This window comes from Schizophyllum commune, assembly GCF_000143185.2.
Source record: "Schizophyllum commune H4-8 unplaced genomic scaffold SCHCOscaffold_9, whole genome shotgun sequence".
Taxonomy (NCBI): Eukaryota; Fungi; Basidiomycota; class Agaricomycetes; order Agaricales; family Schizophyllaceae; genus Schizophyllum; species Schizophyllum commune.
The window spans coordinates 1,137,373-1,160,629 of NW_026089546.1; the positions used below are offsets into that span (position 1 = coordinate 1,137,373).

At 57.9% G+C, this 23,257-nt stretch overlaps 8 protein-coding genes across 8 annotated transcripts; 3 read left to right on the top strand and 5 right to left on the bottom strand.

Annotated features, from left to right (window-relative positions):
• The first annotated feature begins 104 nt into the window (after nucleotides 1-104).
• Nucleotides 105-601, top strand: SCHCODRAFT_01325139 (uncharacterized protein). The gene has a single exon (XM_050341451.1). The coding sequence runs from the start codon at nucleotides 263-265 to the stop codon at nucleotides 563-565; it is 303 nt and encodes a 100-aa protein (XP_050198830.1). The 5' UTR covers nucleotides 105-262; the 3' UTR covers nucleotides 566-601.
• Nucleotides 602-1,189: 588 nt separating this feature from the next.
• SCHCODRAFT_02679974 (uncharacterized protein) lies at nucleotides 1,190-4,474 on the bottom strand (the record flags this gene model as incomplete). Its single annotated transcript, XM_003029708.2, has 7 exons — nucleotides 1,190-2,525; nucleotides 2,576-2,745; nucleotides 2,794-3,391; nucleotides 3,443-3,598; nucleotides 3,649-3,809; nucleotides 3,834-4,189; nucleotides 4,383-4,474. The coding sequence occupies 7 exons, from the start codon at nucleotides 4,472-4,474 to the stop codon at nucleotides 1,272-1,274; spliced, it is 2,787 nt and encodes a 928-aa protein (XP_003029754.1). The 3' UTR covers nucleotides 1,190-1,271.
• Nucleotides 4,475-5,744: 1,270 nt separating this feature from the next.
• SCHCODRAFT_02585750 (iron hydrogenase) lies at nucleotides 5,745-8,177 on the top strand (the record flags this gene model as incomplete). Its single annotated transcript, XM_003029309.2, has 6 exons — nucleotides 5,745-5,876; nucleotides 5,928-6,026; nucleotides 6,078-6,196; nucleotides 6,248-6,582; nucleotides 6,636-6,798; nucleotides 6,851-8,177. Exons 1-6 carry the CDS (start codon nucleotides 5,856-5,858, stop codon nucleotides 8,175-8,177), a joined length of 2,064 nt encoding a protein of 687 aa, XP_003029355.1. The 5' UTR covers nucleotides 5,745-5,855.
• On the bottom strand, nucleotides 7,854-9,720 carry SCHCODRAFT_01215107 (uncharacterized protein). Its single transcript, XM_003029709.3, has 7 exons — nucleotides 9,626-9,720; nucleotides 9,418-9,570; nucleotides 9,260-9,368; nucleotides 8,944-9,198; nucleotides 8,685-8,890; nucleotides 8,433-8,628; nucleotides 7,854-8,384 (listed from the first exon to the last, which is right to left on the bottom strand). The coding sequence occupies exons 1-7, from the start codon at nucleotides 9,638-9,640 to the stop codon at nucleotides 8,296-8,298; spliced, it is 1,023 nt and encodes a 340-aa protein (XP_003029755.1). The 5' UTR covers nucleotides 9,641-9,720; the 3' UTR covers nucleotides 7,854-8,295.
• Nucleotides 9,721-11,584: 1,864 nt separating this feature from the next.
• Nucleotides 11,585-14,674, bottom strand: hom2 (regulator of mushroom development). The gene is made up of 4 exons (XM_003029710.1): nucleotides 14,200-14,674; nucleotides 13,055-14,145; nucleotides 12,604-12,886; nucleotides 11,585-12,555 (listed from the first exon to the last, which is right to left on the bottom strand). The coding sequence occupies exons 1-4, from the start codon at nucleotides 14,566-14,568 to the stop codon at nucleotides 12,127-12,129; spliced, it is 2,172 nt and encodes a 723-aa protein (XP_003029756.1). The 5' UTR covers nucleotides 14,569-14,674; the 3' UTR covers nucleotides 11,585-12,126.
• A 103-nt stretch (nucleotides 14,675-14,777) lies between these two features.
• On the top strand, nucleotides 14,778-15,377 carry SCHCODRAFT_02634430 (uncharacterized protein). The gene has a single exon (XM_050345815.1). The coding sequence runs from the start codon at nucleotides 14,969-14,971 to the stop codon at nucleotides 15,305-15,307; it is 339 nt and encodes a 112-aa protein (XP_050198831.1). The 5' UTR covers nucleotides 14,778-14,968; the 3' UTR covers nucleotides 15,308-15,377.
• A 3,094-nt stretch (nucleotides 15,378-18,471) lies between these two features.
• On the bottom strand, nucleotides 18,472-18,711 carry SCHCODRAFT_02511733 (uncharacterized protein; the record flags this gene model as incomplete). Its single annotated transcript, XM_050343256.1, has 1 exon — nucleotides 18,472-18,711. One exon carries the CDS (start codon nucleotides 18,709-18,711, stop codon nucleotides 18,472-18,474), a length of 240 nt encoding a protein of 79 aa, XP_050198832.1.
• Nucleotides 18,712-18,890: 179 nt separating this feature from the next.
• SCHCODRAFT_02601543 (uncharacterized protein) lies at nucleotides 18,891-22,406 on the bottom strand (the record flags this gene model as incomplete). Its single annotated transcript, XM_003029711.2, has 7 exons — nucleotides 18,891-19,197; nucleotides 19,247-19,297; nucleotides 19,348-19,571; nucleotides 19,644-19,887; nucleotides 19,943-20,297; nucleotides 20,350-21,496; nucleotides 21,546-22,406. 7 exons carry the CDS (start codon nucleotides 22,404-22,406, stop codon nucleotides 18,891-18,893), a joined length of 3,189 nt encoding a protein of 1,062 aa, XP_003029757.1.
• Nucleotides 22,407-23,257: the final 851 nt, after the last annotated feature.

Genomic DNA, 23,257 nt, shown 5'->3' on the forward strand with positions numbered 1-23,257 from the left:
CGAAGGGAAGATGCTCGCCACTTGGCCCGATCCGAGGCTACGCAGCTGTCAATTGATTCATATTGCGCGCGCGATTTTAATCTGCTGGCCTGCCACCTCGAGCTCCCTGCTCTTCTCATTCGTTTATCGGTCATCGACCGCCATCCCTCCGGCTAGATAACAACGCCACGCAGCGCGTCCCGTCCTAGTAGACTCGCGGCAGAAGAAGGCGCAATGGCGTTCACCAAAAAGTACCTCCCCGTGATGTCCTTGCTTTGTGGGCATGGCAAGTGACGTTCTCGCCCGGGTTCCCCGTCTTCCCTTCGCCATGTTTGGCGCCCCGCAAATCGCGCGGCCGCCGGGGAGGTCAGGTCGCGCGCCCTGCCAGTCTTCCCGTGCCCGGGGGCATGCAGTCGCGGACCCTGCCCGCACGCAGGCGAGTGGGGCCTGCCCGCCCGCCCTCGCGCCGCGCGGCGGCCCGCCCAGGGCCCGGGGGCAGCGACTCAGCGCCCCCAAAACGCGAAATCGTGCGCGGAGGAAGGGCTCGGGGACATCAGCGCGACCCGCGATGGAGCGACACGGATAACGCACCGCCGGAGGGGGCGCGTGCGGCTTCTCCGCAGCTGGTGTTATGACCAGGCGTGCATTGAGTCCGGGGTTACAGTCGAGGGCGCCGACAGAAGGGCGGGCAGGGCGGTGATGGCACTTGCAGAATATAGAGACTGTCGCGTGCGGGCTTTACAGTGGCTGATGTTGAGGCCGAATTGACTGGCGCGGCGCTCGGTGATGTGTACTCTGTTGACATTAGCGTAGGTGACTGATAGACGCTGCTGGCTCTATAGGACAGGGATGCTGGCGGAGCCGTACCATGCAGCTGTGTCATTTGTATTCTTTCCATGTCGGCGGGGATTAGCAACACAAGCTAGCTGCATCTCTAGGAGAGCTGGTCGGAGCCCGAGTGTGTTATGGAAGTCCATGACTTATCATCGTAAGCTGTGCAATTGTTCTGATTGACCCAATTCGCTGTTCAAGCATTTCCTCACGAGCAGCGTGCCTGAATCGCGCCTTACGCTGGCTTCTTATTGTAAACTCATGAACATGCCTATCTTGTTCAACGAAGATCAACTGCATGTCACGTGCATGTATGGCCGCCATAACTCTTGAATCGCTGATCAACAGATCTGACGATGTCTTTCTGCAAAACCAAGTCCTGCGCATACATGTGCTACAATTAATGACGACCAAAGACGCAAATAAATAGGTAGACATCCTCTCGAGCGCGTAAGCTTGACCTAGCCCTGCAAGGGAAGTTGGTTGCCCAACTTCGTACCTCCAAACTTCGGCAACATCATCCTGGAGGCCTCTGCTACCGATGACTTGTCTACGACAGGCGTCGGGCAGTTCTCGTCGTTCTCCTGCCGTTTGCGAGACTTCTTCACCGCGTGCGATGCGGCAGGCGAGGACTCGCTCTCCCCTACGAGCTTGAGCCAGGGGAATGTTACACGGCCAGAGTTGTTTCTCTTAAGCTCGCTGGCCTCCCGCTCTTCCGCCTCGCGAGCGTCTCGATTGTTGGGCGCCATGACTTCGTGTGCGAGCGGAAGCGCCGCCGCGGTTGTGCAGTGGTCTTCCTCGCTCTCTGCCTCGGCATGCTCCATGATTGGCGCGTAGTCATCCAGGAGTTGTTCCTCGTCCGTAGTCGAAGATGCGACATGGTCGCTGTGACTTGCCGTTTCTTCACTAGCAGTGTTCTCGAGGGACACCGGTCCCAGCAATGATACCTCACCATCCGAGTGAGCAGTAGATGGGACTTCGTCGGGATGCTCGTGCATCTCTTCCTTCGCAGCGTCCAGGGACATCGGTGCGGGCGCCAATCCTATCAATGCCTTCTCCTCCGGCGTGAGAGCATCGACGATCGACTGGTCAAGTTGCCTCATCAGCTCCGGAGCATCATACGAGGCAACCGTCTCCTGGTCTATCCCAGCATTTCGCAGAGGTATCAGATCCACGTCCTCCAAGGCTTCACTGATCATCATGAAAGCCTCGTGCATGACGATGTAGATATCTTCGTCGAAGTTCTCCTTTTCCAGCTGCCTGAATACGTCGTCACCGGGTTCCTCGTCCTCAGGAATCAGCTGGCTCCCCTGAGCGGCACGATGCGCGTTCCCCATCTTGATGACGAGCCCGACGAGAAGCAGCATTGGGGACTTCGGCCCGTACGCGCGCTCAAGTATGAGCTTGAGGCGGCCGAGTTGGAAGAATTCGCCCATCATGAGGTCCTGACGCGCGTGTGTGCCCTCAGGGGAGCAGGTGATGATTGAGTCGCGGAATAGCTGCTGTTGGCAGAGCTCTTCAGGCTGCTTTTCTTCGCCCGCTTCCAGGCGGAAGCGGGACAAGGCAAAGTCGAGAGCGATCCAGATAAGCGGCTCGGCGTCGTAGTAGAAGTTGTAGCTCCAGTGGTGTCGCGCAAGCAGAGCTTCCGGAGCGTCTTCGGCGTAGAAGAGATGTTGTCCCGCTTGTACTTCGACCGCCATATATTCCGGAGTGCCCTAAAGACATACATGATCAGAGCAATCTTCGAACCTGTAGACGAACTTACGGTTTTGAGACCCTCCACCGCCTTGCTGTAGTCCTTTGTGTATTCGAAGTCCGCGATCCTGACTGCCGAGTAGTTTTCGCTGCCACAACGCGGCCTTACAAGCGGCATCAAGATGTTTCCCGGGCTGATATCTCCGTGGACGACGCCAGCGCGCATGAAGAACAAGAGAACTAGGAGCACGTCAGAATCGACCGACTGGTAACAAACAGATGACGTACTGGTGCTGCTTTCGGCCAATGTGTAGAAACAGAGCACCCCATTTTCGATAGCGTATAAGTCGTCGCAGACTTCCTTGACGAGGGTTCGCCGCCTTCTGAGAGGCACCAGGTTCAAGGCCTGATCGGGATAGGGCGACCGGTCCGCCATGTCGAAAACCTCGAAGTCGGCGAGCACCGTCGTGAAGAAGCCGTCGCATCTCGCGCGTTCCTCTGGGGTTTGAGCAGCGTTCTTAAGACACTCCAGGATTCGATTGCGTTCAGCTAATTCGTAAGGCTTGGTGGCCAATTGGGCGAAGTCTTTGAGAACACGGTGGTTGGCTGGGTCGAATCTAGCCGAGAGTCCGTCGCCCTTCGTCGCCGGGCAGACGCGGTATACCGCCATTGCACGATCATGGAGTGCGTTGGTGAATGCACATTGGAAGAGCACGTCGAGAGTCTGATAGACCCTTGGGGTCTCCTCGCCTTCATGGACGACGTCGAACTGGTACTGAGGCCGACCATGAGCATCAACGACACGGATGACAGTTGGATCGAAGCCGAGCTGCGCTTCGTTGGCGTAGAGGATAAAGAGGACGAAGTGTATAAATTCCCTGTAGCACTGTCATGTGTGTTAGAGTATAGCCGGAGCCGTGAGCATTGTTGCACGCACCTTGTTGACATCCATCTGAAAGGTGCCGACGGAATGAGAGCGCGAGTGGCACCAGAACTGAACGCGTGTGCCTCGCATAGTCATAGTGAACTGGAACGCGCGCCGGCGATCGTTATATAGGAGGAAACTTGCGGCGCCGATGTTGTTGACGAGACTCTGGAGGCGATGATCAGCTGCATGTAACCGCGGACGACATGGCAACGTACCCGCATCGCTGTGTTGTCGTCGTCGTCCCGATTGTCCCAGCAGACCGAGACGCCGATGTCAGCTCCATAAACCAAGCCACGCGTCGCGTCCTCCCGACTGATCAGAGGCACGTCGAAAGCAGTGCCCAATCGCGTTCCCCTCGGCGCCTTCTTCTTCAGCACTGTAAACCCATCTATGTACGCACGCTCCATATACCCTTCTTGAAACGGCGCCATCTTCGCGCGATACCGGCTCTCGAAATGGGCGTTCCGCTTCTTCTCGCCGAAGCGCTTCGGGTGCGCCCACTGTGCCGCGCGCTGGATGCTGGATATGACGACCTCCATGGCCGTCCACTGGAGGCGAGGGGAAGACGCGTCCTCAGTGCCCCAGGTCCGGAGTGCCGTCCAGCCGTGTTTGTCGAGTTTGCCTTGCTTTCTCAGTCTGGCCTCGATGGTGCGCAGTTGCGTTCTTCCGAGCGTCCTAAATCCGACGCCCTCCAGGTAGCACTTCCGAAACTCTTCTAGGCTGCAGTACTGGATGCGATCGGCCATGGACAACAAACTGTGCAGAGGATCAGGCCCGTACTGTGATAGACAAGGCAGGCGTGTGCGCACCTAAAGCGACAAATGTAGACGAGGTCCAAGAGGTGCAACGAACAAACCGTCGAGGTTAACGGAGGGAAGAGCAAAGCGCGTCAACGACCACGCGGCTCTACTTAAAGGCAATGCACATGTGGCTCTCATGTGCTCATCACGTGACCGCCTCAAGGCCAGCGTGGTCGGGCGGATTCGTCGCGGTCCCATTGTTCCACGACACCATGCGCGCATCAGCCACTTTATCAGCCATATTGAGAGCGTCTTGTATCCTCTGTGGGGAATTTCAGTAAGCCAATCAGACTGGACCCCAAGGTGGTCACAGAGATCAAACGTGCCTTCCGTACTAAACTGCGCCGTCGTGCTCTTTAAATTCTTCAGAAACTGACTGGGCGACTCCAAGGTCTGGTAGATCCACGTAATCCTTGCCAAATAGCGGCACCGGTCTCTTGGAACAATAGTCCACCTAGTCAGTCATAAGCCCACGGGCAAGCCGTGTCGTGTTCTTGCGCAACGCCTTACATTCGAGGAGACTCCACGTGTCCTCCTGTATCACAGAAACGCAACATCTCGGATGCTCGTGCGCAACTTGACGCGCAGGCCACGGTTCAGTCACAACGTCGGATGTGATTGAATTTTCGTCGCATTCAAGACAACCAGCTTCGACAGTGTAATCTACATGGATAGAGTCAGTAACGGGTAGAGAACAAGATATGTAGGTACTGACGTGGTTCTATATGGATTGCCGCAGAAGTTGTGAATATTCATGCGCCAATTCTAGGTCGCACAGGGGTCCTAGATATATCCTTGCGTATCGGCTTCTGCTCGCAACGCCTTCGAGGCGTCAATGTACACGGGGTTCAATGGCATATTGGCACAATTTCAGCCACCGGAAGTCAGGACAGTCGAAACAATCGCGTTGAGTGATCGCTTTCTTCGGCAGCGGTGGGCTCAGGCCCCAAGCAGCGCAGTAGTTCAAGACAGCCGACTGGGGGCGCACGCGAGCTCTGCAAACATAGCGTGCCGTACTGTAGGGGGTCTTAAGACAAAGAGTCGGGTATTGAATGTCCTGCAGAGGAGGCAAGGATGGCGCAGAGATGTCGGCGTCGTCCTGAGCTTCTGACCCGCGACGCGACAGGACGCTTACTCCAAAGGATACAGTCCACCTGAGAAGACTGATGCTCCTGATGTATACTCTCAGTGTCACTGAGGTTCGGATGATCGCGAATGCCGATGCTTGTTGCGCACCAGGGATGGGATATCCGAAGTTCTCAATCAGCACTGGATAACGGATAGCAGGGCCAGGCCTTCAGCGGGAATTCCAGAAAATTGAGTATCATCAACGTTCAGAAGAAAACGAGGTTTCTTGTGCGCGAGTACGTCTTCCCAGATATACAGTCAAGGCAGACCTGCGATGGCGGGAAGCAAGGGGCGGTAGTACCGGCCCGGCGATCTCGATTTCAGGACTGACAAATCGGGTGGCGAATTGGTGGCGAATGGGGTCGAGTAGATTGCAACTTGCTCTGGACCGTCACCTCGAAGAGCGCTTACCCCCTTGTCCTCCGACCCCCTATCCGGAGCACAGAGCTCTTCATCCGTCAAGAGGAACGGCAACAGCGATTGTAGCACCAGGCATGGCGTTCTCCGGCGCTCTGGTGAGTATGTCATCCCCCATGCACTCAAAGGTGACTTATCGTGGTTGCTAGACTCTGACTGATCTGAACGACTTCATTACACCCTCTCAAGCATGTATCAAGCCCGTCACCGAGACGAATAAACCCGAGAAGGATGCATCGCAAGCTGCTGTCAGTCGCCCTATACCGCTCGAGACTCGACAGCTCTGACTCATGGCATAGACAGAGATACACATAGACTCCACCGGCGCATACTATGAGGTGTCCTCCGCAACAGAGACTACACAGGGACGCAAGCTAGAGCAGGCGCAGATCAACCTGAACGATTGTCTGGCATGCAGGTGCGTTAGCCCGCGTCTGATCGGGGAATGGGCGCTTATTCCTCACGACAGTGGCTGCATCACATCTGCTGAGAGCGTACTGATCACGCTACAATCACACATCGAGGTGCTTGCCTTCGTCGACGCCAATCCTCCCCCAGGCCAGTCTGGCCATCGCATCCCCGTCATGTCGATCGCGCCGCAAGTGCTCGCCAGCCTATCTGCCTCTGTATCTTCCACGACCGTCTCCCCGCGTCAGATGCTACGGAGAGTGCGTAGCTTCTGCCGATCCAACATGGGCTTTGAGGCTGTCTTCGACACAACGTTCGCAAGGCATCTGGCGTTGCGGGAAACTGTCGCTGAGTGGAAGCAAAGGAGGGACGCAGCTCGCGGCGGAAAAGTTGACGGTACGTTTCATGAGATGTCAGTCAGACCACTGTGAGCTGATGGTGCGTAGCAGGTATCGATCCTCTACCCATGATCGCAAGCGCATGTCCGGGATGGATCTGTTACGCGGAGAAGACCCACGCAGAGATGCTTCCATATATCTCAAAGACCAAGAGCCCCCAACAAATCATGGGTACGCTGGTCAAGCAATGGATAGGCGAGCGATGTGGCGCTCAGTACGTGTTCAGCCGCCGCTTCTCGTCTGTATGCTCATTAATACCCATTCAGCCCCGACGACATATACCACCTCGCCGTCATGCCTTGCTACGACAAAAAGCTCGAGGCATCTCGACAGGACTTCGTCGCCGCACACCCTCACGAGGCCGTGCGTGAGGTCGACTGCGTCATCACGGCCGGCGAGTTCGAGGGCATGCTCCGGAGTAGGGGATGGGATCCTGCTGCTGCCGTGCCGGACGAAGACGCCCCGTTAGCCGCCGAGCCGGCATTACTAGAGGAGGATCGCCATCTCATACAAGAGAAGCGACCGCCGCCGAAGTCGTGCTCGAAGTCGTCCGCCAGTTGCTCTTGCTCGAAGAAGGCGACGCCGCCAACTGATGGCCAAGCCAATGGGCACTCGAGTCCGGCGGAGAAAACGAGTACTGCAGAGGAATCGGTCTCGCGCGAGCATGGCCATTCACACGAAGATGATCATCATCACTCGCACGGCGACCACCACGACCACGACCAACCTCCATCCGCCGTAAACCTCCCCAAATTCGAGCATCTCTTCCCCGAGCTCCTCACCCATCCCGGCACGTCCTCTGGCTCGTACCTCCACGCCATCGTCTCCCACATCATGCAGGAGAACCCAAGCGGTGTACAGCTCGAGCTACGCAAGGGCCGGAATGATGATTTCGTCGAGTACATCATCCGTCGACCAGCCGAGTCCTCGATGCTCGGCGAAGTCCTGTTCAAGGGCGCGAAGTGCTACGGCTTCCGCAACCTTCAGAACCTCGTGCGCAAGGTTGGCAAGCCCAGCAAGCCGCAGCGTCGTGTAGTCGGTAGGCGAGCGGTAACGAAGACGAATGGTGATACCACGGCCGCGAACGGGGACGCGCAGGTCAATGGCGATGCGAATGGGGAAAGCGGGAAGCTCAGCATTCGCGAAGTCGTTGCCCGGCGCCGCGCAGCGAAGAACGGTGGTGTTGCAGCTCCCGACGATGGCGAGCGCGACCGGCCATACGACTACGTCGAAGTCATGGCCTGCCCCGGCGGCTGCGTCAACGGCGGTGGGCAGATCAAGCCCACGCGCGCGGCGTTGGCCAGCGAGGCCAACGCAGGAGACGCTGGTCTTAACGGCGACGGCCAGGACGCACGCGAAGCGCGGTGGGGCGACAAGGAGTGGACGCGGAAGGTCGAGGAGCTGTACTGGGTGGAGGCGACGGACGCGAGGGATGTTGCGGTACGGGAGGGCGAGGTGGGGCTGACGAGGGCGGATGCGATCGCGGACGAGGTGTTGGCGACGTTGGCGCCTGCGGAGATGGAGAGGATGCTGAGGACGCAGTATCACGCGGTCGAGCAGGATCCCAATAGTGGATTCACGGCGCAGTGGTAGATTGGCAAAGTATACTGTAGATGCATATGTATACACCGTGTATCAAACCTTCCAAGACTTCGCCTCGGTTCGACGCATCCCACTTCGTTGTACAATCGGGCTTCCGAATAGAACTGGCTCACTCATTGCTGAGCTGTGCGAGCACGGCATCCACCGCATCATGGTGTGCATCGTCGATATCGTGGACGACCTCCTTGTACTCGGCAACTATGTCACTGTCAGATCTCGTCCACATAGCGATGTAAATCAACTCACCAATAACCCCGACACCCTTGAGGTTAGCCCGTAGAATTGCCACAAACAAATTAGCTGGGCTTGATTCTTCAGCGATCTTGTTCAGGGCCTCCTTGATCTGCGTCAGCTCGACAGCGAGGCGCTGCCAGAAGGCGATTGTTCTGTGGATGGTTTCCGCGGCTCCCCTGCTGAAAGTCATTATATTTTCCAGATCCGCCTGCGATAGTGCCGTTTGTTCAACTTCATATGGGTGGACGCGAAGCCAGAACACACCTCTATAACGTGCAGACAGGCTATGATGGTGTTTGTCGAACTGATAGTCGCCACCAGGCGCTCGATGCGATCCTTGATTTCGGCGATGCGCTGAGCCGTGTCGGCCGCCTTCTTCAGATATACACCCGCTGTTATGCCGCCAGCGAGGGGTCCCGCAATGGGGAATATCACCGCCGATGAAGCGGCCAGGATAGCCTTGGTTTTGTCTAGCGGCACAATCAATGCGAAGTGCGAGCCAGAAAGTGCTCGAAATACGCACACTCTTCATGCAATGCGATGTTGATCGCCAACTCATTGCGACTGCCCTGAAGCTCGCCCTCCACGTCGCGTAAAACGCTATTTTGCGCATCCCGCATCTCTCGCGCGTCATCGCACCGCGCCTGTATCGTTACTCGATGTGCCCCTATATGCTCTCGAAAGGACTCCAGGCTGTGCATGGTCTTCTGGGCTCTGTCGAAGAGGATGGATATCTGGTAGACGTGCTCCTCCGCTTGACCTTTGATATCATCCGGAGCTATCATGCGAATGCATTAGTCGTGTTGCAGAATCGCCAGCAACAAGTTTGTTCAACATACCCTGATCTAAGCCATCTGTCATTTTTTGCAGGAGATCATGGACCTCTCCGGCAAGCTGGACGATCGTAGGGTGTAGGTCGTCCTTGTATGCCCCGCAGTGAGGCTTAATCTGAGAGTTGTGAGATTATTTCCGTATGAAGGTCAATGCTTTGGCTCACCAGTGCATGTGCCTCAGTCAGATGCCTGACGATCTCGGACACCTTTTCGGAAACGTGTGCAGGAAGAAAGACGCGCGCCCGGTATTGCTCTTCCGTCACCGGAAGCAATAGCCCCGCCGAAACGTACTTGAATAGCTGGTGGACGTAGTCGTGCTACAGGAGCTCTCGTCAGTAGTCGCACAACAGGGTTGGGCTAGGTCTCTCTCACATTGACGAAGGACATCGTAGTGGCGAAGACTGCGAACTGAGGTTGAGATGGATGGGCAGGAGAAGGAATGAGTCTGCTGCTCCGGTCCCAAGCGCCTGTAGTTTTATAAACCACACAGGTCGGTTCTGCAGGTCGGCGAGAGACATCCTGAGCTTCATGTCACGTACGGCAAGAGTGCCTGTGCTGTCGGTCAGTTATTCAGGGCACGTCAAAGGGAGTGCACCTAGCCAGGTAGACACGTCCTTCGCTTCAGAGCTAAGGGAAGGCACGCGAGGAAGACGACGATGGGGCCTTCTACTTACCTCGATTTGACATAGGGGTTGAGGCGATTTTGCACAAGGTCATCCAAAGCGCCCTGACTTTAAGCGCGATGGCGATTCTAAGCTCGGTCAAAGGTACCGTGCGATAGAATGCAGACATCCAGACGCAGTTTATAGTCCACCTCTCAGCGCATATGTCGAACGGCGTGCCTGAAATCCGTCCTGCCGACGTCAAACAAGCAATACGGAAGGAGGAAGAGACCAGGATCAAGTTAAAAATCAGTAGAATTGCTCAGCGGGTCGAAAAGAGGACTCTTGGACGGTATGTGGCGGTCCACGATTGCGAGAGTGAAAGGGTAGGGGAGAAGAGAGGCAGCACATCGACGACAAGAGCCCCATGTTCAAGCAATGGACGCAATCGCCACTTCAGCGCTGTTCGTAAAAGATAGTTACTTTGATGTCTGAGGTCGTTGCGCCGCTGTCAAAGATGAGAGATCCAACGTGAGAGCCAGGGCGCGTAAAGTGCGTGTCCCATGCCCGGCATCCGCCGAAGATCACGCGCTGTTTTTTTCCACGGTTCGACTTCTGAGCCAGTGCGAGAGATCGGAGTGCTAATTTTACCGCCCATTTAGAGAACGCATTCTATCGTGCACAAGGTACCCCACTGTACCGCCTATCAGCTCTTTTCACGTCCGTCGATGATCGGACTGCGCATATAACTGAGCAGAAATCAGGCACTTCGTGCATACACCTGGCCCTTGCTACGCTATGCCCACCGTCTTCTTCGATGTCAGACGACGCACCACGCCTTCGGGAGTGGGTTTTTTGCGCTCTCAACCTCCGAGGAGCGGACGTATCTCAGAGTTCGACCCTGGGGCCTCGCTGCTGCATACAGTTTACCGACAAGCCCAAGGTTCTATCATGTCCTAACATGGCCTTCATCTATCACATTTGAGACTCAGTGAAGCTGCCTTGACTCGCGCCGATCCCGCGTATCATCACGGAGCCCTAGCGCTTTGGCGCGCTCTAGGCAATTCAGCCCCTTCATGCGCTATTCAGCTCGCTCTTTCACTAAATGTTTGACGAGCATAAGCGCCCAAGACGATAGCGTCATTCCCTTCCTCCTGGCCTTGCCGATCCGGCGGGACCCACCTCTCGCTTATCGGAAGAGCGGCTGAACTCCTACTGAATAGAACCCCGCGCGGCGCTCAGGCCTCGTGTTAGGGCCTCAGGGATCCCAACGTGACCTTGGGGAAAATCAAGCACGATGCCCGATGCCCGAGCCTACTTGATGTAGCTCACGCCTGGGTTTCATACCCACCAACGACGAGAGAACGCGCCCATGGCACTGCTACATGGGCCAAGACGGGAGCTGACGGGAGTACAAGGAAGCAGTGGTAGGGATCCTAGGAAGCCGGAAGCACGAAAGATAACCGCATGGGTCAAATAGAAAACCTTCCTTTTTGGGATGCCGCTGGCCTGGCCATAAAGCGGAAGCAAATACGCGTCACTGTGATTCACCATTCAAGGGCGGCGGGATCAAGGGGCACGGGCACGTCGGGCTGCTATCACTCTGGGGCACTACGCCTGACATCCCATCACGGCCTTACCGCTTCCTCACTGTTTGGGTAGATCGTGGCCACCCGGACCTTGTCCGAAGAAGATAGACCGGAGTCTGAGTGCGATGGCGAACCTGTGTGCTGCGATGCAAAACATGGAATGGGATTCGATAGCTGCGCAATCTTCCTCGAAATCCAGATGTTGATGAGTACGGGTGAAAGGTAACCTGCAGAAGTGTACAGGCAAAACTAGCGGGACGAGACGGACGATTATGGACAAGCTCTAAGATATGTACGGCGGAGACACCAGTAGCAGCGCGTTGAGTGCACGAGAGAGACAGTGAGAAAAAATGAGTACAATAAGATAAAGGCAGGCCAAAAGGAAATAACGAAGAAGGCGAATGAAAGAAGGAATAAAGAAACCGCAGGTCCGTGTTGGTGTTGAAGGTTGGAAGGGTGAAGGGTGCGCACGCGCAAGGCGAAGCGAAGGTGGGAGACTAAGAGGTGAAGAGGAGAAGGAAAGCATTAGTATACAGAGCTGTACAACGGGCGAGGCGTAAGTGGGCTTAAATATGCAAGGGGAAAACAAGAGAGGCGAGTGAGTGTGCTTAAGGTTGGTTGATTTGATTGAGAGTGAGGATCGGAGACGGCTGGTTGGCGAGCAGCAAATGATTGCCAGGGGTTACTGGTACCGCACGTACGCGCCCAAGTCGCACGGCGCAGTCTCCGCGACGGGTGAGTACCCCGTGCTCCAGTCGGGCGGGTGGGCGAACTCGAGCCGCGAGCTCGCGTCGTTGACGCCGTAGCCCGCATCGTTGGCTGCGTAGCCAGCGTCGGTTGCAGTATAGCCACCCATGTAGTTGTCGTCCAGCGGGTACGCCGGGACAGAGTATGACGTGGCAGGGACGTAGTGCCCAGAGGGCGAGATCCCCGTCTCGTACATGTCCGGGTACTGCACCTGCAGGCTACCTTCGGGGTAGTAGGCGTCCGGCGGGCTGCAAGAGGACTGATTGGCGGGGACAGATGGCTGCTGCTGCTCGTACGAGCGCGATTGGTCGTATGCCTGTTGCTGTTGTTGTTGCTCGTACGCCTGCTGCTGCTCGCTCTGCATCTGTAGAGGCGTTCAAAGGATATCAGAAACAGGCGAGGGGCGACATACAGTAGACTGCGCTCGCTGCATGTGAGCAGGGCCCATCCCAAGCGCATTGTCCTTCGGCGAAAGCGTCGGCGCCGGAGAAGGGTACGCAGCATGGGCCGCCTCGGAGGTATACACCGCATGAGCCGCTTCGCCCGAGGTCTGCTGCTGCTGCTGAGCCTGCGCCGCCCCATACATACCCCCCTGCGCCCCTGGATAGCCCGCTTGCTTCCCTGAATAGCACTGCTCTCCGCTGTTATCGCTCACATCAAGGTTGCTCATCATCCCCAGGAACTGGTTCGAGGTCCTGTGCACAGAGTTCATCTATCAGTCGGAGTATGGGATGGGAAGATGGGATGTACGATACGAAGGCCGAGCCTAGAATGCGAAGGCCGAGCTTAGGATAGGAGAAGACAGTATGGGATGCGAAGACCGCGTATAGGATAGAAAGATCACAAGGGGCAGGGGCACTCACATAGATGCGCGCCGGAGCGCGTAATCCGCCGGGTCCGTCACGTCCGAGTAGTACGTGTGTTGGCTGTCGGTCGTGCTGATGGACGCCAGGGAGCCGAAGCGGGAGGACGCGGCGTAGGAGGAGGCGAGCGACTGCCCGTCGAAGTCGCGCGGATGCCCGTCGAAGTCCTCGCGCCGCGGCGAGTCCTGCTCGGACTCGGCCGGGGGCATGGGCGCGCCGAAGGAGAAGTTGGGTGCGGGGAGGGGCCCGGGGATGGGTGAGGGCGGTACTGGACGCTGCGTATAGGCGTACATTGTGCCGTTAGGCAGGGAGGGGCGGGAACCGTTGGGAAGGGATGTGAGGGAGCCGTTGGGGAGTGAGGGACGGCTGTAGGGAAGCTGGGGAGATGGGCGCGAGTACATGCGTTGCGCCGAGGGCACGACGTCCACCGAGAAGCGCCGCGCGTCCATGGATATTGCGCGCGCCATCGGTGGGCAGAGCCCCCGCTGAGCAGGACCGCGGTGCGGGTTCAGGCCAGAGTGCATGCCGTTCCGCGCGCGCGCGACAGGCGCGTACGGGTTGTACGGCAGCCGCTGCAGGCTGGCGTCGACCGATCGCCGCCGGGCGAACTGGTCATGGTGCACAGAGAGCAGGTCGGACGAGGGATCGACGGTCGAGTAGAGGTGGGCGGGCAGCGAGCCGCGCCGTTGGGCTAGGAGCGCCGCGTCGTCGACCGATGGGACGGGGGCGACCGGCAGGGTGTGCTGGGCGGGAGAACCGCCAGATGCAGGGGCTTGCCAAGGAGATTGCAAAGACGGGGGCTCCGATGGCGCTACGTTGATGGTCAACGCAGGTGGGCTGATCGCCGACGAGTCGGGGGGCGAGTCGGGTTTCGAGGGTGGTGTGGTGGGTGGAGTAGTGGCAGCCGACTGGTCCGACTTAGACTCTTCGGCCGCGGGCGTCGTCGTCGACGAGGACGAACCTCCCGTGGGAGGGTTGGAGGGACTGGGTGGGGATGCGTCGGCCTTATCGGCGTTGCTCTTCTCCTCTTTTGCCTTGCTTGCCTTGCTGGCCTTCAGCTTTTCCTTCGCGCGTCGGTTCTGAAACCAGACCTGGAAGCGAGGGTCAGCAGGGGGGATCGGCGCCTGGCCGCACTAGCGACGCACCTGTACACCTCTCGCGGTCATTTCCAGCTGGACGGCAAGCTTGTTCCGCAGCGCAGCATTCGGCTTCGTCTCCGTCTTGAAGATGCCCTCGAGGACCTTGAGCTGGACAGCGGTGGTACGCCGACGGTGCTTGACCTCGTTGGGCTGATAGGGGAAGAAGGTGCGATAGTCGGCGAGGATGTCCATGGGCTGCCCGGGGTGTTGAAGATAGGGATGGCCGTGGAAGTGGGACGGGTGTCGGTGACCGTATTCGAGGGGCTCAAAGGAGCGCTGGTCCGGATAAAAGGGCGGTGGGGGGACCTGTTGCGGATGCGCTGGCTGGGAAAGAGCGTGGGTGGGAGAAGGAATGCTGGCGGAGCGTGGAAGCATTATATACGGCTGCCGCTGTGGGAAACGTCGAGGGTACAATATTTATAAAGGGGGGTCTGGCCGAGGACGGTGCGCGGTGAGGATGAGGGCTAGCGGGGCGACATGCAAGACGAGGTCAAGAGCAAGCGTTGAGTGGCCGTTCCGATTTGAAGCAGCCCCGGCCCCAGGATCAATCATCAAGATCTCAGCAAGCAATTTGCACTCGTTCCCGATTTCACTTCGATTTCCCCGCCCGACCATCCGCTTCCCGGTACCTGGGTTCGCACTTCCCAGACCCAACACTCGTATTCCATCCCGTGAACTCACGCCCCTTGTTTTCGTGCCCAGCCTGCAGCTCAGGCGTCCCCGATGCCCCATGCGAGTCCGGTCTTTTCGCGCCTCGCAAATATGCGCAAACAACATGAGCTACCGCGTCCCGACTGATGATCACCACGGACGCTGCAAAGCGCGCGCGGCGGTCGCGGCTGCTGTCACTGTCATCGTCCACCGTCCGCGCCGCTGCCCTCCGTCCCCGCCCCCGCGCCCGTCTCCCCCTCCGCGGCCCGCCAGATCCCCAGTTCGCTTCTTCTGCGAAGCGCCCTCTAGCCTCACCCCGTCTTCCAGCGAACTTCCATGCACCTATCCGACAGCGCCTTCGCTGATCACGTTCCCACTAGTAAACACCCGGGACACTCCCGCCCCCGCGAGGCGCAGCCCAAGTGCGCACGCACCCCGACCCTGCGTCGCGCGCCCCCAGTGACCCTGCAACTCTTCCATTCATGTCTGTGCTGCACTTCGAGCCACTCCACCACAAAAGCACATCGCCATATGAGGGAACGCCGGCGCCCGATATGATGCGCCGCACAACGCCCGCCCCCGATGTGATGCCTTGGCCGAACGTAGATAAAACTAGTGCGCGTACGTGATCAGTGGCAGTGGACCCACAACTCGACTTGGCAGTTTGCGTGCAATGGTGCTGCGTATCTCTCCGTTCGCAACGTGTACTAGGCGTGTTTTGGAGCCCTGCGCGGCAAGTCGTATCGCGAAGATATTGCGACGAGCTCCGTCCGGATATCCAGCATGCATCGTTCTCGAAAGGTATGCTCGTCGCGCCACAATTTCTTGCTTCTCTACCTCTGAGGCCTGACTCACAACCGGCAGCTTATCCGTACCACCGCAGGATCACGCATGCCTCGACCTCTCGTCGCAGACGATACTTGCCCGACCTCATCGCGTGAAGGTGACCCTTGTCCTCACGGTGGTACACGCGCTCCTGCCATCTCAGCAATATACGTCGACAAGGCAACATCTCAATTAAATTGGGCAAGACTCGATAAACTGCTATCCGCGCAGCCTCACCTTCGCACCAACGCAAGGCTGTATACCCGGCACCAACACGAGCCAGGATTTTCGCTCCCTGATGCGCTCACCGTCGTCCTCGGCGTGCAATTTCCTCCGTCACCCCTCCCGCGAGGATGGGCTGATGAATGAACTCCGTAAATCCTCACCGGCGTCGCCGCTATTCAATCCTCCAGAACCTTGATATGTCGCATGCACCCCCTAGTATGTCGCAGCCCGCTGTCCCTTACTATGTATCGTGCCCCGCCTGACAACAAATACATCCCCAGATACCTCGCGCTCCAGGGCATCGAATCGGTCGGGCGCTCCACCGCTCGTCTGCGTAGCTTACGAGACCTCAAGACAAGTACAAGTCGACCGCTCGTCGTCAGTCACGCATGCAATAGCCAAGCCATCGTCTGTCTCGCCCGTTCTCCGTCTGTCCACGCGCAAGAGCCAATAAGCAAGCGTCGTTGCACGCTCGCGAACCTTGTACGCCTGGAATCATCAGTCCGGATCGCTCGGGCTCTCCAGCACTCGCGCAGCTCTGCAAGCCCAATGCTCGCCGCTAGCTTCGTCTGTTTAGGCAGGTCCGCCCCACTCGTCGTCTGGTCAAGTCCCCGTCTGTATGAGCAGGTCCCCGCACGTGGTGTATAGGCAAGTCCGTGCTCACCTTGCCCGCGGCGTGCGCGACCTGTCGACTAGGGCGCTTAGCCCGTTGGCGCGAGCACGCAGTGACTTGCCCGTGCTCGTCCGTGCACCAGTCGATGTGCCGTGCTCACCCGAGCCCACGGAGCCCGACGCGGCACGTCCGGCACGCCTTAGCACGCCGGGCACGCCTGGGTAGCACGTCGGGCACGGCGTAGCGCCTACGGCAGTGTCTGCCAACCACCGCGCTACGCCTCGACCGGATGCCTATGGCCACATACGGCAGTGAGAATCCTCAGCGGACCCTATGGATTTTTGCAGCCTTCTGCTCGAGCGGCGAGCGCTTCTACTCTCTAGGCATACGCTTCTATTCTCAACGAAGCCGGTCAGGCCTCTACGCAGCCGCCCTACACGCGAACAGGTCCCCTACGTACACGCGAATGCGCGCGCGACATGCGAGTAGGCGCGCGACATGTACTGTACGGCAGTGCCAATCCCTCCAAAATGGCAAGTAACATCAGAGCTTGTCCACTGTCAGACGATCGCGTCACCGTCCAGCATGCGCCCAGTCAACCGCTCGAGTAGAAGGCCCATACGCGTGCGCAAGGGGAGAGGAAGCGCGCGACCCCGTCGATCCGCGGCACATATGGCACCGCCGATCTTCTTCATCGGGGAAGCAACATGAGAGCTCAACCGCTCGCCACCAGCCGGCGTCATCGCTCAACCATACGGCAACGTCGAGCGCTCAGGTAGAAGGCTCCGAGGCTGCTGATCGCACAAGGAGAAGCATGGGGCACCGCCAATCCCCTCCGGAACCGTTGAGTCCCTTTAATCTTCCTCGACATCGCCACCTGCTTCTGGCGTCTATCCATCCTATGTCGCCTTCCATCATACTTCTTCAACCTATCGCCATCCCTTCACGCATCTCGCCACCTCATTCTACTTGCGCCCACCTCCCTCTTCGTCCCGAACCCTACTTCCCGCGCCCATCACCGCCTTCCCGCCCACACACGCCTCTTCGCCCGCCGACCAGGACCACCGCTATCGACCTATCGATAACGGCAACTGCCCCTCGGGATAACGCAACTCACGCCTGTCGTGTCCGACGTCTGCCTTCTCTCTTGATCCTTCCTTCTCTCTTGATCTCCGTCTTAACCTAAGCCAACCTTCTTCACTTACATAGCCAGACGCCGTTCGCCTAGCGCTTTCCTTGTGTCTTTCTCGCTATGACAGGCCACCGGATACCGTAGCCTCTTTTTTCTCGCCCGCGGACCGCCATGAGTCCACGACATGACACCTCTCGGTACGATAATTCTGCAGCGCGTCCTCCGGAGCCCGGATGTCCTCAATCCGGTCTGCCTACTTACTTACCTTGCGGAAGAACCCGCCTATACGCGTCTAGACACATACCAGTCGCTCCCTTACCTGCCTTCCGACTGAATTTGCGAAATTTCCGAGCCCAACGGGACGACTTGCGTGAACGGACGCTCCGCGTGCTCAAGTGGCGTCCACAACCTCCAAACTTGCGTGAACCAAGGTGTCGCTGAATTGCTATTGAAGGGGTAAAACATAGATAGCCGCCGTTTACACGACACTAAAGTACCTACGTACTGTGCACTCATGTATAGTATGCGTTACAAATCGGAGGGCAAGGCAAGAAGAGAAACAGGAGACGTATGTATGTTTGGTATGTATTGCAGACCCATATCCAGGGAGGCAGGCATGAACCCAAGCCAGAGAGGCAGACCCAAATCCAAACAGCCACATAACCCGCGAGACGAGAGGGATCGTGAACCGGATGGGGTGGAGAAGAAAGACGAACAGGCAGTGGCTGTAGTGGAGAAAGATCAAGAAATAAAGGCGACGGGTGGTGGTCGTAAAAGAATTACAGGAGAGTAAGAAAGAGGAAGATGAAAGATGAAGATAATACTGCACCCATCACGGCGACGTGTGGCACGAAGGAAGGTTGTATGCACCGGAAGAGGTATAGATAGGGTTTCTGCAAGGGAGGGTGTGTACGTTCGATAGCAAAACAGCGCACGAAAGGTGAATAATTAGTATATATATTGGAAGTGACATGCAGAGATTGTGGATGAGGATGATATGTGCGAGGGATGGTGTGTACGGATGATGCTTCATACGGACAGAGGCGGCGAGAAGACTGAGCGGAGGACCCATGATGGAAGAAAATCAAGATCAAGAATTAAATGCGACAAATGCAAGAAAAGGCCTGAACCAGTCTGATGCGTAGGTAGGGTGTGTCACGAAATGCGGATTATGAGGAAGACGAGCGATGTTGGACGACCACCGGAGTGGCGTCTGGTATTACCAGGCGAGACCCGGAGCGGCGGAGCAGTTCAGAAGCTGAGGTCCATCGCGTCGTCCATGGTATCTGCGAGGAGTTCCTCCAAGAAACCAGGCGGCGCTCCTGCGAGCGGCGAGGATGCGAAGAACGGCTCCTTTCCTTGAACTGCACGCGCCAGCGCGTCTTCCATGGCCTGCCGCGCACGGGACACGATGGGGTGCGCGACCAGCGCTTCTACATCGATACGTTCATCCGGGTCGGTGCACATCATCCGCCCGATGATATGCAGGAGCTCCCGACTTCCGGTCCACTCCACTTGCTCGAAGTCCTCCTGGCGCAGTCTTTGCCAAGATTCGCCCCTGCGCAGATTGTCAGCACGGCCGCGAAGGGAACAGATGAGTTACGCACTGGTCTGGCAGAATGATGTTGGCCGCGGTTTCCAGCATAGTGATGCCCAAGCTACACAGACTGTCAGCGACGTATACATACAGGTGGCTTGTATGACTGACCTGAAGATATCGCAAGGCTTGCCGTAGGCACCGCGAAGGATCTCAGGAGCCAAGTATAACTTGTCACCTTCGCGTTCGAAGCCCACGCTCTTCTCAGGCGGGCGAGGCCACTCGGTAGCCATACCGAAGTCGGTGATCTTGAAGCGGCCTTCGCCCGTAATCAGGATGTTCTCCGGCTTGAGATCTAGGTGAATGACACCGCACGCGTGGATGAAGGCCAGACCCTGCACAAAAAGTCAGTCCCATGCACAAAGATACAATCTGGAGAGATTGAACACGATGGAGGTCACACTCACGTTGCTGATCTCGGCGAGGACCTTCCACACGCGGCCTTCATCCAGGCGAGGGTAGTGGCGTCCGTACTCCCGCAGGAAGTGAGCGAAGTTGCCGCCCTCGCAAAACTCCGTCCGGAGGTACAAGGTCCCTTCCTCCTCCCAGCTGTCGATGTAGGCGACGATGTTCGGGTGCGCAGTCTGGCCAGCCATCGCGAGAGCCTGCGATATATGCTCGTGAATGTCAACCTCCTCGCGGAGCCGTTGCCTGACCGACCACATATTAGCGAATAAACTTTGGGCCCCTCAAAAAACAAACATACCTGTGCTTGGTGCCCTCGTACGGTTTCGACTTCTTGACAGCGAAGACGGTGTTGCCGAACGAGAATTTGGAGCGCACTTTGATGACCTTGCCGAAGTTGCCACTCCCAACCTCCGCGATCTCCTCAAAATCACGATCGAAACGGCCGGGCTGCTCGTAACTGTTCATCTCCCCAGACGGCTGGCGGGAGCGCACGCTGGAGCGAGACGACGGCCGGAGGATGCCGAAGGGCGTCGGGAAGCGCAGCGTCGGCGACGCCATGCTTGTCATGGACGATTGTGAACCGCTGGACGAGGTCCGGCACGGAGAGCGCCGGAAGGTGCTGAACAGCGGAGAGCGGGTGGGGAGTTGAAGATCTGCTGAATCCAAGTCAACGAAGCGGCTAGCAACGACGCCGAGCGTACTTACCTGAAGCCCTGGTGGGCGTCCCTAACTCGCTACCACTGTTGAACAAACCGCTGCTGCTTCGGCGAGTAAGCCAGCGCGTGCGCGGGATAGCCGAGGGCCGACCCATGCCGACGCCAGAGTACTTGCCGCGCTTGCTGGGGCTCTCCTGGTCATCCTCCGAGTCGCTATCGAGACGAGGCGGAGGGAAGGCGGCAGGCATGCTCTTGCGAGGCTTGTTCGTCGTTGTCTTCTTGTTCTTGCCCTTGCTCTCGGTATCGAAGCTGAACCCAACCTTATTCGCCACCGCGCTGCGCCACGGCCGGCTGCCGTTGAACTGGCGCAGCTTTTTGACAGGCGTGCCAGGCGCTTTCTTGGGCCCGTCAGAGCCTGCCTTGCCCGCCCCTGCCAGAGTTCGCTGGATGAATGCATCGACGTCGGGCCCGCCAGAGGCGCCTTCGTGTTCCTCCGTCCCGGTTACGACGATATGCGCCTCGGGCCAACCGGATCCGGCGCCAGGGCCAACCCCAGGAGTGATGAGGGCATCATCACTGTCCGAGTTGATCGTGCTGGCACTGTTCGATGCCCGAGGAATGGCGTTCATGTAGCTACCGCTAGTGCGCGGTGGACCGAAGTTGAAGCTGTCGTCATCGCTCAGGCCGATACCAGAGTCGCGAGGCTTGAACTTCGTGACCAACTTTGGGGGCGGAGTGTTTTGGGTGACGCTGAAGGCGAACGGCTGTATCGCCGGGCCGTTGAAGAACATTTCCTCGTCATCGTCGAACTCTGACCCGCCAGAGGAGAACTCGTGGGGGACAGATTGTGGCGAGGAGCGAGGCGAAGGAGAACGCGAGCGCGCCTTTGTCCAATTGTCGAGGGCAGGGCCCGTCTGGCTACGACGGTGGGAGGCGATGCCCGAGTTGCTTGATAGCACGTTCTCCGATTGCGGATGTGATTTCTTTGGCTGGGGAATGGCGGGTCCGAAGAAGAGAGTCGCAGATTCAACGCGCTCCAGCTTGCGAGGCGGCAAAGCCATAGTGCGACGCCGAGCTGCAGACGACGGAGGAGGACCTTCTCCCGAAGATGCCGAGGACATGCGCCCATGAGAGCGTCGTCGCAACGAAGACGACCTTGCGGCGGGTACTTTGAAGCGTCCAGTCTCATTGCCAATCTGCCAGAGATATGAGTGTAAGTCCAGACAAGGTCATACGAGCACGCACCTGAACCAACGGCGCTCGTGTGCCGCCCGGGATCGCTTTCGAACGGGCACGTTTGGTAACATGTCCATCCGGGGAAACGGCCTTCGCCTCATCATCCGCGTCCGCTCCTCGATTTGGAGCAAAAAAGAGCGCGTGGCCCTCATCGTCTTCTTTCATCTCGCATCCCGAGTCGTCGCTGAGCCCTTCAAGACGCAACTTCTTCAGCTCCTTCGCGTGGCGCGACATATGGGCGTCCGCCTCATATTCGGTGAGCGGCTTGCGACCCGAGAACTTGGGCGCTGGCAGCGGCGCTAGGCACTCGAACCCGCCGGGCTTAAAGCTCGTGAGGTTGAGCGGGGTAAGAGAGTGGTTTCGCAAGGGCGAGGTGGTGCTGGCGGAAGCTGACTTCCGCTTTGAGCCCGCAGTTGTAGGGGGTTCCAAGGCGAGGGCACCGACCGGCGGCTGCTTGGACGTGTGGGGTGGAAGATGGCTAAGTCTGTAGGGGGTGCGCATCGGCTTGATGGACGACGTCGCCTTCTTCGAGGACGCGGTGGAATGGGATGGGGCCATGAACACCGATCCTTCGTCCACTTGGGGTGCGATGGGTCGAGTGCCGTGGGCGCCAGTCGAGACGCGTGCGGACGATTGCGCCCGCGCAGTCGAAGGGTACACGGGCGACTGGAATACATCGTCTTCCTGATCGGCCAGGTCCTGGCTGAAGAGCGACGGGTAGCGCAGCGGGGACGGCGTGAGCATCGGCGACTCCGCTCGCCGCTGCGGCTTGGATGGAGTGCTGTACTGCACGCGTCGCGGTGAGACGTTTGAGTCGTGCTTGCGTCCGCGTAAGTGAACGAAGTCGCGATTTGGCGTGGAGAGGAGCATGGTGGTGTAGTCGGTGTCCTGATGATGTAGGGTATCTGTCCGTATTTCGTGGAAATTTGAGCGAATATCCAAGCTTCGGCGAGGGCGATGGTGAGCTCGCGCCCTTTAGTCGTACAAGAATCGTGAACTTGTCGTGGACTGAAAGGTGGCACCGAGGCTTTATGATGGTCAGAGTCAAGAAACGTGGCTGTGCTTCAACGGACGGCCATCATCGGAAGCAAACATCCCGCAACAAACCAACGCGGCCTAAGCCCATGTGACCGTATCGAAATCACACGTGAATTGCTCATAAAATATGTTGTGACGGTGTTTCTTTCTCAAAAACGGTGCCAAAAAATCCAACCAAGGCTTCAGAGCATCTAATACAAGTGCTATAGAATTTTGGATAGCGGGGAAGGGCTAGCGGATCCCAAAATCGCTCGTGGGATCTGTGGGAAAAGGACACGGAGGCTGAGCACGTGACTCAAACAATGCCGAGTTCATATTGCCCGGTCACAGTCACATCAAAGGCCTTCGCTCCAGCCACCGACTTGAACGCCTCAAGGCCTCAAGAAGCCTTCAACTCCAACCCATCGCCAGCTGCTTCGGCTCAACCAGATTGCCGGACAATGAAGCGACTAACTCAAGACAATGGACCTCAGCGATACCTTGCCACACCCTTGATCGTCCGGGTGGCACTAATCAAGGCCGCGGCACCGAGATCCTGAAGGTGTTGTCCTCCGCTCTGACAGTCGCCCTTCGACTCGCTCATGTGCATCATCCATCGCCACATCCAAGCAAGTACACGGCCGCGACAGGATCTTGACTCACTTCAAAAGATGATGAACTTGAAGGAACACGACGACCCTGAC